The following is an 11,387-nucleotide window of genomic DNA, read 5'->3' on the forward strand; positions in this document are numbered from 1 at the left end:
GAAAGGTCCTTGAATTTGAAGTGTGGGAACCCTGACCAAATAAACATGAATACACATCAGAAGGTAATGTTATGTTGAAAGATACAGTAGGCTACAGCTTACTGAAATGTTTCATGTCTTGTAATCTTTCAATGAGTAATTCAACCGTGGAAAGACGTGAATAAAACGCTTGTGAACAATATCACGTAAAGCCATTCAATGACCATATCATATTAGTTAGCTAGAAAAATTAAAAAAAAACTTTAGAGGAGCATTTTGCTAGGCCTGTGCTAATAATAATACCAGCTGACAGGTTTCCCTCTATGTTTACATAGTTGAGAGAGATTGTTTCCTTGAGAAAAATTAACATGTAGTCTACTGCACCTGATCTTAAGCCAAATAAATGTAAATACTGAATCAAGATCAGAATCGAATCGCAATGCTTATTAATCGAATCATAATTCTCACTCCAAGCTAAACTCAAAAAATGACAGCCCTGATACAAACCATCCAACCCTTCACCCCTTGTAAAATATATTTCTGCCTTGATGATTTCAGTTTATTGAATATTGCTTGCAGCCCTTATTTTGATGGTTTTATTTTGATCTGTTTGCTTTTGGCGATATAACGTTACCGTAATTCCTTTATCCTCCTGTTCTAGAATGTCTTGGTGATTTGATGCCCCAGTCAACGACTGTGAGAGAGCAGTGGATGATTTGAAAAGAGGAAATACTGCTTGCTTTGAGGGCTTTTACTCGTTTGATTAAACATTTATGATTTTGCAGGGATGAGACCGACAGTCATGGAAAGACAGAAGAGCAGCGGCGCCATCTGCCGGTCAAGTACGGCCTCACACGATTGTTAAATATTTACGAGAAGGCACAATTTGTATGACATCCAGACAATGATCTTTTATAGCTAACTATGGCAGTAAAATTGTTTGAGTAGAGATTATTATTTGGATTTAGCTCTGTGGGGTCGGGTCTAAATCACACAATGTCCTAATGCTCTGTATTTGCTTATTAGGATGTGGTTATTGCGTTTAAGGGACTTCACAAGCAAACATAAATTCCCTCTCGTAAACCTCTCAACACACACATCTGTAGTTTTAACAACAAACTGTCTTCCACACAAGCCACATTATGCTTTTATACATTAATTTGATTGCCAAGCAAGACATTAATGTGTGCGCAACTGTGGATTAAATAATTTAATTTATTAGGTTATCTTCTTCAATACAGATTAATCAGCACGGAGACAAAACACTGTTTTACTCAACAATGACAGTAACTTTTTCATGTTTCATTGTCCCTCTTCAAGCATGGGTTGCACTTCAGTAATGCCTTTGTAAATTTAGTACATTTGCTCCATTTTATTGGCAAGAAATCACTCCATCACCCTCTTCCATGTTCTCTTCAGATTGAAAATCAAAGCGTTTGTTTCCTGAGCCAAAACTGTGAATGGCCTCAGACACTGTGTAGCGACTCCTGCCTTCAGCACAGGCCTCCATTTGTTTCACACTCAGTTGGGACTGTAGGAAGAGGTGCAAGCAACTGTCCGACAGCAGAACCGGACTGTGTACCACGCTGGAGGATGTAAGCATATAACTGATCACCATTACATTTACTGCATTTTCTATGAGTCGAGATATACAGTACCTGAGATATGTCACATGTTCTCAAGCTAAATGCATTCTTTCAGTCATGGTTTTATGTTTTAATATAACATGTTCTTTAGGGCTATTCTGATACTTACCCTTCTAGAAATTTTCGGAGTCCCTGCATACGGGCTCCAATTTCTCTGGCATTGTTGAGACTGAAGAACGGGTTTTTTGGAGGAAGTTTGGGTAGATGTGTTCTGCAATTCATAGACAACCATTATGGTAATTAGCAGCATTGTTTTTGTTAACTAAAACTAATTTGCACACAAAATAAATATTATCTCTTGGCAACGAAGTTTAAGTTAAAGTGCTAAAATTACAACAAAATTATTTAAACTTGAACTAAAATCATAATGAACACTGAAAATATAAAAATGACAGCTTATTCAAAATATTAATAAATAATAAAATGTATACATAATACTAAAATAACCCTTGTAATTAGCAACAATTAGTCATTTGTAAATAATAATAAATGACCTAAATTATATTTGAATGAACTGAGATGTATATTGGGCAGAGGTGGACAGTAACAACGTACATTTACTTGAGTACTGTACTGAAGTACACTTTTTGAGTATCTGTACTTTACTTGAGTATTATTTTTCCTGGAAACTTTTTTACTTTAACTTCACTACATCTGAAAGACAAATATCGTACTTTTTACTCCACTACAATTCTGTCAAGGTCATTGAGTAGAATGTAGTAACGTCAGTTAGGGGATGATTTTGGTTGCAGATGTTGGTTTCTGATGTCAACCCTTTTTTCATTTTCAACCACAATACAACGTCTGTTCAACGTTGGAGATTAACATCAATCTGGCGTTGGATTGTGCGTTGGCTGGACATTTTAATTTTCAACGTTGGGTTTGGTCTTCTAAATGTGAATTTTGTCATTGTTTTGGTGCACACTAGCTTATAGGAAACAGTAAGGCAAAAAACTTTAAATAGGTCACTATTTGAGGAAACTGTCATTTGGGTGTCCGAAACCATTGTGGATTCAATCCCACTACTGGAACTGTGTTCTAGAAATAAATTTGATATTGAAATGAGAGTAGGTATGCAGGCATATTGGAGGCATAAGGTACTGTACGTATTACATACAACAATGCATTGACATTTACTTTTTAAGTAAACAAGTACTGCTGTACTTTTACTTAAATAAAAATTGGTCTTTACAACTTTTACTTGTAACAGAGTAATATTTGACCAGTAGTATCTGGAAGTTGTGTACTTTGTGTACTACTGAAGAACGGTTGCCAAACATATAACATCCTAGAAACATAATAATCACTGCAATAATGATCCAATCATATACTTTTAAGCATTTGCCTATTTAAATCCAAACAGCAACTTGTTGGCCAGGCAGTGTATATTTGTCAGTTTGATGGGTACACTTCATGAGATTTTTAGTCTTTCTTGAAAATGGCATGAAACCTTGAGAAACCAACATGAATACAAATATATGAACTTGGTATATTTTAAACTTGCTTTTAAAACTCTGTTACAAACCTATAACCTTCAGTGCACAATTACTGAACAAAGTAAATAACAGGAATATGACTCGGCGCTTACATACATGAGCATGGCATTTTCCTGTAGCTTTTTTCTTAGCCACACAAACTCGCTGTATCTCCGCCGCACACAGGAACACTTCTTAGTGAAGGCCAAACTGTTTGTCTAAGTGAATATAAAATACAGAGAATGATCAGTTTCTGCCCTCTTGTTTGACTATTTTGTGTCCTATATATATGTATCTATTCCACTTACATGTATACAGATTTCATAATCCATGTAGGCATGCCAGAAATCTTCCTTCTGGATGCGAGGGTCCCTCACCCACACTCCAGTGAATTCCTGCATGCGTCCAAACGTGACAAAAAAGACCTTGCACGTACGCTCACAAACTCACATGAACACATAGCCAGTATTTGAGGTTTAAAAATGGGAAGAATAAAGAAGGAAGTATTTTCATGAGACATTGGTCTTATTGACCAACTGGGGCTGATTCATGGGAACTGTAGACTAGGGAAAAACATCGGAGCTCATTTTGTGTCTCTGACTGACAGCGGTGCTTCATTTTTACCAGCCACCAGAGACATAGCAGACTAGCAGCGTCATTAAAAATAAAAGGAGCAGGAAAAAGCAGCTGGAAAAAATGGTACCATAATCATAACACCTGCATGTTTGAAACAACTAGCAGTACTTAAACAGTTATTCAAGGACTCGTCAAGCGCCAAATGCGAGTAAAAATCGGTGTTGCAGAGTATATGAAACAGAATATCGCCAGTAGGCCAGTAACATCTATCTATAAATTACAGAAACGTCTGTCTGTATGTCTGTCTGTCTGTCTGTGTGTGTGTGTGTCTGTTATTCGCATATCTCTCGAACCGTTACTCCTATGGATTTCAAACTTGACAGGTGTCTCGCTACGGGCACGAGTAAGTGCAGTGCCAAGTTTGACGTTGTTTGGATGAGAAATGCAAAAGATATCGTTAAAAATACCAGTAAAAGAAGCACTTAGAAGGTTGTGGTTTAAAAATAAACATTCTGACATTAGAGGGTTGTATCGGTCAAAGAAGCCCCAAGAAGGTTGTGGTTTAAAAATAAACATTCTAATATAAACACTCTGTCAGCTACACTGTTTACTTCTGAATATTATATTTTATTCACGGCCATCATTTGTAGTAACCTATTCACAAATTGTTTGCTCAAGCGTAGCATTTTTTCGGAGTTCACTGTGTAGCCTGCTCCCTGAAATCTGTATTGTAACAATGAGCACTCAAACACACCAAACCAACAATTACTAAAAACACACACAAAAACTGATTTTGCACGGGCACTTTGCACTGCTCCCTGAATCGCGACGCGCTTATTCATTTGTGGATGTTATCTGAATCTGTAAGTCAGCTATGCTGTTTACTTCTGAATATTGTTTACTTCTGAATATTATATTTCATTCTGGTGCGCTTAACGTTATCGCTACTGTGTAATAGTAGCCTATGCTATTCACCAACTAAACATATCCTATTCAATGCGTTCACAGTCTCTTTCACGGGCATCATTTGTAGTTGCCTATTCACAAACTGTTTCCTCAAGCATAGCGTTTTCTCGGAGTTCACTGTGTGCTTTCTACCATGCACAAATAAAAATGTCACTGAACTTTTGCTGTGTAATTGTAACAATGAGCACTCAAACACACCAAACCAACAATTACTAAAATCTGATTTTTCACGGGCATTTTGCACTAGTTTTTATAAATTCCAGAAATGCTAATATTAATTCATTAATATTAATTCACTAACAGAACATGAACGTGAACAAACGTGAATGACACTCGGGCCAGCGCTGCATAGTCACGAATGTTTAAGACTTGCCAATTTAAATATTCAAGTGCAAGAAGACGAGACAGGGAACTTAATGTTACTTGCGCGCTGTGAGAAAAGTTTTCTGTGCGTCAAGAAGCGCGGCAATTAATGAATTTCGCGTCTTCTTGCGCTTGAACAGACATATTCAAACTAAATCAAGTCAAAATGCCTGTCATGGCAAGTGTCCCTGTAAACATAATAGTTAAGTCAATGTAAACAATTGAGAAAAAAAGCATGTGTAACAGTATATTGGACCCGTGCATTAGCTCTTAAAGTGACAGCAGCCTAATCTATGTTTCATAGCTGGTAAAAAGTATTTATGGCTGATAAAATAAAATAAAAAGTCACCGGCCATTGGCAGGTTTGGCAAAAAGTTAATTTTAGGCCCTGCTTGTAGGTTTTCAAACCTCTTGATATTACAGACTGGTTATTTTAAAACTGAATTGAGCATTTTGATATTTAAAAGCACAAACTGGTAAGAAAAGGCTGCTTCATCCATCTCTAATGTAGCAAATATTATTAGATTTTTTTAAACACCTTTTCACAGAGGACTGCAAATTAACAGGTTTATAAGAATGATCACAACACTTCTGAGGTAATTTTGTGTTTATTTAAAGCACCTATAGATTGCTCACTCGAGATGTAATGTTAACAGTGATCTTTACAGAAAACAGGAAGCCAGAAGAGTGAAACTACAAGACAAAGGTCTTAAACGCAAAACCTAAATAACACTACTGCTATGAAAGTGACACTGACCAACAAGAAGCGTGTCGATGTTCACAAAAATGTGATTGTATAGGCTACATTCTAGAATCTGTTTTGTGCAAATCTAAGGATTTATACCTGCATGAGCCACACTTTATGCTCTCACAGATCACGGGATCCATCACAGTATAACTTGAGTAAGTGCGTAACCAGGGGGTTAATAGTACATTTACACAACAAACAGTTCCTCTCGAGCAGGTTTTGTACATCCGTCGTCATCTCCTATGTTAAATCACAGTTCAGATCGTAGTAACAAAGAGGACTGAAGAATGAACATCGCAAGTTAATTTTTCCAACAACAGACCAAGAGACACAACAACATTCGATTAATAAACCACTTGTACACTACAGTAGCACTTTAATACTCCACTCACATTTCTAGAGGTTAGTGTGTTAGGAAGAGCTTCACATTGGGCTGTGGATTCACACACTTTGAAAACACGGTATGTCAAACAGTAAACTTATGCCACAGTGTTTGTGTATGTGTAAAGCTGCCAGGAGATACAGTAGGATTCACTGCTACATATTTCCCTCTCACTGCTCGTCTTCGCCATGCCAGGTCAGCTTGTCCTCGTAAAAGCGGATTACCATCTGGGGCCACCTTTTACTGGCCTCCCTGGCTGACAGTAAAGCTACCTCATCTGTGTTTTTCCTGCGATGAAATAATGATCAGTGTTAATGGACAAATACAGCAAATTAAAAGCACATAATCACCAGCTGCAGATTAGTGGCAACAGAATTGTAAACTACGCCATCTTTTTGCTTTGAGGGTGTTTTTGATCTTCATCTCTATTCGTGTGTTGAAGAAGAGCATGGACATGAAAGGAATTCCTTGGTATCAGTATTAACTTTAAGCAGAACAGTATTGTTAACTAAAACTAAAAGGATTAAAAATTAAAGTTGAAATAAAATTGAATTTATAAATTAGACAAACTTGGAATGCAACTAAAATAAAACAAAGTCAATTAAATTAGGTTAAATATAAATATTTTCAAAATCACTAAAACCTAAACTAGTATATAATAGTATTTTATACTAAACACTGAAAGAGTATGGTCACAGTATTATTTTAGCATTACTGAGATAATATATGTTTTTTTTTTACTTTTGAATTAGGTAATTTTGTTGCACCTGACAACAATGTGCTTCTATTCTAATCATTTCTCAACAATTTTCCAATTAATGTGGTGTGAAACATAAAAGCTAAGTTAAGGCGTGTATCAATGCATGATCCGAGTTAAAAATTTCAATGCACTGATTACAGAATTTAATACTAAAGATTATCGTTACAACATCTAAAAAAAAATTGTGATTTACATTGCATTTAAAATGAACAAAGCAGTGTGGAATAACAAGAATCTCCACAAGTGGTCCAGTGTAGAAACATTACCACTTGATGAGAAACATGATCTCTCCTTGTTGGTCTGTGCATCCAATGATGCAGTCAGGTTCTGGGTGGCTGGATTGTCCTGCTGGGATCTCAGCGCTGTGATCGCCAACCTCCTCATTGCCTCTCTCGATGAGTTCTTCCTGAAGCCGCTGGTGAGCCTGCATGATTCCAGACACTGAACTAAACTATCATAAAGCCTGACAAGGTTTTGGAAATAACTAAAACTCAATACTAAAGGTGTGCAATCCTGGTCCTGGAGAGCCACCCTTCTGCTGAGATTAGCTCCACCCTGTTCCAACAATCCTGATGACCTTGATTAGCTGGTTTAGGTGTGTTTAATAGGGTTGGAGCTAAAAACTGCAGGAAGGCGGCCCTCCAGATCCAGGATTGTACTTCACTGCTTTATAGACAAAATACAACAACAACAGTATTTAGCAGTTTATCTAATGCAATTAAATGTATTGATATTCAGGAATTTTTATGCTTATCTTGAAACACTAGTGCAGTAACACCTGTAGGAGTGAAAGTGAACGGTACAGCAGTATATAAAGACACTAACCGTATCAGCATCTAGCTCGGTTAACTCTTGCTTGGGCTGGAACTCATGGTCAAGAGATTGACACCCCTCTTGATCCGTCTCTCCTGAGACAGTTAGGTTTCTGAGAAACTCCTCTATCAGCTCAGGACAATCCATGTTGTCCTCTGGCTCCCAGGTATTCTCTGCACTGATGGAAGGACTACAGACATGTCATATACTGGTAGATATATTAAATAACATTTTGACACACACATGCAACATTGTTCCAGACACTCACTCTGTGAAGCCTTTCCACTTTAGATAGTATTCAACTTTTCCATCGTTGACTCTTCTGCGGATGATTTTTTCCACTGCAAACTCTTGGACAACGGTTGTCTCTTCTGCTTTCCTGTTTTTCACATTCTGCTTTTTCCTCATGATTTCCTATAAAAACACAGCTAGCATTTAATAATATTTCCAAAGGCTTACGTATTTCAAAATCTTTTATAAAGCATTTGTATGAAGTTTAGCAGACATATAACTAATAATAAAATAGGATAATTTGACATGAAGAGACTTTTTAAGGAAATTGGTTAGTGACGATGATTTGGTTTTTGATAGGCCCAGAATATCACAAATACTAAACTTACATTATACATAGAATTGTTGTTTAACAATAAAGTCGGAGGAATTTTAAAATAATTTTCCACTTGATACTTATGTATTTGTTTGTTTTCTGTTGATGTATCAAGCGATGTTGCATCTGACATGAAGGAATACAAGGAATTCCTTAAATAAACAATGGTAACAATACGTCGCTGCCAGTGAAACCGCAATGTATCATTTCCAACTAGCTAAACTTTCACAGTCACTGACCAAGCAGGTTAATATTATGAATGGCTGTTTTGTTGTATTTAATAATATTCATTCTACGCCACTGGTATGAATTTGATAAGTGCGCGTGCCCACCTGCCGAAGCCTCACGCGCAGTTCACGCGCTATTCTTTTATTCCCACTGCTGGTGATTAATGCTCGTGCAAATGATCAGTCTCTGTACAAACAACGCGGTGCATCCACACGGAAGATCACAGTGCTGTTCAGTAATCTAGCATCGCTTACTATGTCGCCTTCACGATCATGGCTTTACTGTTGTGTTTACATAACTTTTCATGAATGAGTCAAATTAAACATGGCCGATTGGGAGAAGGGGAGGAAGTGGTTTCAAAGGGAAGAGGTCAGTTCAGGAAACCGGGGGAGGAATCCTTAAAGGCGCATCCCGAGACGAGAGCAAGACCTGGCTGAATTTCTTTGCGCACACGGACGTTTTTTTTTTTAGAGAAGGGTTTAATCTGACACTAGATAATGCAGCGCAAAACGCCCTTAGAATTGGCTACTGTAATATATTTTGATTACGATGAGCTGCACTCAGCAGCAGTTGCAGTTTTTAATGCCAGATGATTTTGTTAGTTAAAAAATAACGTTAATGATTTATATTGAAACTTTTGCGTCTCGGTTTAGAAAGATGTAGATGGGGAAATACCTTGTGTTGTGTTGACGTCACAATTGTAATGTAGTCGAAGGACACTGGAGGGCGCATGCGCCACTCATTATGTGCATTTATAAAACCCTTACTGTCTATGATAAAACCCACAGCTCGAGTTCAGTGATTCATGGTGTATCCGTGTAAAATCTCATTAGAAGACACTAAAAATATTTCTTAAATGATTCTTACTTTTAAAGTAAGGCCCACTTTTAGGGACAAAGAATAATTCTATTAGTTTTATACACTACACTTCATTATTATTATTGTTGTTATTTTACTTGACTTATCTAGGCTATAGTTATAGCCTATATAAAAATATATAAATATATAATCAGGGTACAACTGCATTATGGCTCAAATTACCATAATGGATATAGAATATTAGTATTAATTAGTATATTTAGATGGACTAGTTCTATCATCGCAAATTCTTTGTTGATTTGTTTTGGAATAATTGTATTTTTACTGTTAAAATAGTGTAAAATAGCACATTATTGCGTCAAATGACTATAAATATACTTTAATGCAAAAAAATTAATAATAATGTAATTAATAACGTTGGTAATATTAATCGAGGACTGCATCTCCTGTCTGCACGTTGAGCGAGCTTTAGGTAATAATACGGAGCTCTTTACTTTAGGACGCTTTCATGTGACTGACTATTGGTTTCGGTGTAGAACTTAAGCTCCTCCTATTTTCTAATTGATTGACAGGTTTCCACCTTCCAATCAGAGAGAAGGTTGAATCGGATTGGTTGAGTTTTTCACCCAATTGCATTAAAGATTTAAAATGAAAGAAATAGGCCTTCCACACCAAAAGTTTTTCCTTATAGCTTTTATTTGTATTTTCCTATATTTTACCTTCATTACTTTTTCATTGACTTAATATTTCATATATTAAAATTATTAAATGAAGACATAAAATCTGGACTTTTTAAAAATTAAAATATTGTATTTGATGTTAAACCCTCCCACTTCTTAGTGGCCCCACAAGAGGTCGCTATTATCCATCCATAAATCTCTTGGCATCGCCATTTTCAGTGGTTGTTTTGTTCCTCATAAAAAGTTTTATTTTTACGAGATAACTTATAAAACGTTTCATTACATGTGTTAATGTGTATTTAACATTTGCTCCGTTTACTTTATACTTTATTATTAACTTTATATCTCCTTTGACATTATGTGCAATTTATAGCTTCAAGACTCAAGTTTTTGTGAGGTTGCACGAAATCAAGGCAAGTTCTTAAGGATTAAAACTCTTCTTTTTTTTTCTTTTTTTTTTTGTTATTCATCACTGCACATAAAAAAAATGCATTTTATAATGTATTGCATATTAAACCATTATATGTATAACCTCAAATTTGTCAATTAGACCTGCAACATGTAGCTTAGAATGATATGAATTTGAAAAATGCTGCATATCATATAAACATCAGTTTATTCAGAATACATCTTTAGTAATTTAATCTGCATAATGTTTTATTTTTCTTTATGTTGAACAAAAATGATTCTCTCTGTACATTCCATGTATAGGAGGAGCTCTGTTATTCAGCTGATGGCCCGGGCCCATAATGGTTGACAGATGGGCTATAGAACGATAGTTCTGTGTTTTAAGGAAACTCACAGATTTCCCTCTCTCTCTCTTTCTCTCTCTCTCTCTCTCTCTCTCTCTCTACTCACAGTCCAGTCCTCCAGTCTGCTCTCCATCTCCAGCAGTGACAGTCCTGAGTGGGCCATATGTGAATACGTTCATTAATGCAGCCATGGCTCCTGTCAGGGTTGAAATGTGTCCAGATGGAGGGACCCCACTGTGCAGGCCTGGCCTGCACTCGAGAGCTGATGTGTGGGGTGGGGAACCGCTCTAACTGGACTCTTTCTCTGCATGCGGGTTGCCGAGTTTTGGCACGCCACCGTCCCTCGGCTCAGGTTACAGGTACGCTCGTGCCGGCCGTGTCAGACATGTTGTTTTTTTGTGGCTTGTCAACCCCATGAACCCTGAACAGATTAGTTTGAGTTCAATTTAATGAAAGTGTTCTGTGGAGCTTAATTCATCGAGCAGTTTGTGAAAGGGTCAGCTGATTTACACCAAGGAATCCGAAAGGCTGACATTAAATATGGTCCCTTCATCTGTGCATCTCGCAGCTGACACTGACCAGATTTTCTATCA

General features: G+C 36.8%; 2 protein-coding genes across 3 annotated transcripts; both read right to left on the reverse strand.

The window, feature by feature from the left end:
- Positions 1 to 1,174: 1,174 nt before the first annotated feature.
- snx10b (sorting nexin 10b) lies at positions 1,175 to 3,582 on the reverse strand. Its single transcript, XM_084089269.1, has 4 exons — positions 3,409 to 3,582; positions 3,218 to 3,318; positions 1,735 to 1,836; positions 1,175 to 1,565 (listed from the first exon to the last, which is right to left on the reverse strand). Exons 1-4 carry the CDS (start codon positions 3,499 to 3,501, stop codon positions 1,352 to 1,354), a joined length of 510 nt encoding a protein of 169 aa, XP_083945395.1. The 5' UTR covers positions 3,502 to 3,582; the 3' UTR covers positions 1,175 to 1,351.
- Positions 3,583 to 5,594: 2,012 nt separating this feature from the next.
- On the reverse strand, positions 5,595 to 8,882 carry cbx3b (chromobox homolog 3b). Of its 2 annotated transcripts, none has more exons than XM_084088184.1 (5): positions 8,648 to 8,882; positions 7,977 to 8,122; positions 7,721 to 7,886; positions 7,162 to 7,319; positions 5,595 to 6,423 (listed from the first exon to the last, which is right to left on the reverse strand). In XM_084088184.1, exons 2-5 carry the CDS (start codon positions 8,114 to 8,116, stop codon positions 6,306 to 6,308), a joined length of 582 nt encoding a protein of 193 aa, XP_083944310.1. In that variant the 5' UTR covers positions 8,117 to 8,122; positions 8,648 to 8,882; the 3' UTR covers positions 5,595 to 6,305. The 2 variants fall into 2 exon arrangements, with proteins under 2 accessions (XP_083944310.1, XP_083944309.1); XM_084088183.1 differs by having other exon boundaries at positions 7,721 to 7,898; positions 8,648 to 8,873.
- Between the last annotated feature and the right edge of the window lie 2,505 nt (positions 8,883 to 11,387).

Source organism: Abramis brama (genome assembly GCF_963993115.1).
Source record: "Abramis brama genome assembly, chromosome: 17".
NCBI lineage: Eukaryota > Metazoa > Chordata > Actinopteri > Cypriniformes > Leuciscidae > Abramis > Abramis brama.

What these genes read in the sequence shown, in the direction of transcription:
- cbx3b (XM_084088183.1), bottom strand. Translation starts at nt 8,116, where the DNA reads ATGAGGAAAAAGCAGAATGTGAAAAACAGGAAAGCAGAAGAGACAACC. An exon ending in AAGTGGAAAGGCTTCACAGA is followed by an intron (nt 7,899 to 7,976) that starts GTGAGTGTCTGG and finishes ACATGTCTGTAG; the next exon opens with TCCTTCCATCAGTGCAGAGA. An exon ending in ATCATGTTTCTCATCAAGTG is followed by an intron (nt 6,424 to 7,161) that starts GTAATGTTTCTA and finishes ATTTCATCGCAG; the next exon opens with GAAAAACACAGATGAGGTAG.
- snx10b (XM_084089269.1), bottom strand. Translation starts at nt 3,501, where the DNA reads ATGCAGGAATTCACTGGAGTGTGGGTGAGGGACCCTCGCATCCAGAAG. An exon ending in ATTATGAAATCTGTATACAT is followed by an intron (nt 3,319 to 3,408) that starts GTAAGTGGAATA and finishes ATATTCACTTAG; the next exon opens with ACAAACAGTTTGGCCTTCAC. An exon ending in CAGGAAAATGCCATGCTCAT is followed by an intron (nt 1,837 to 3,217) that starts GTATGTAAGCGC and finishes TATGAATTGCAG; the next exon opens with AACACATCTACCCAAACTTC.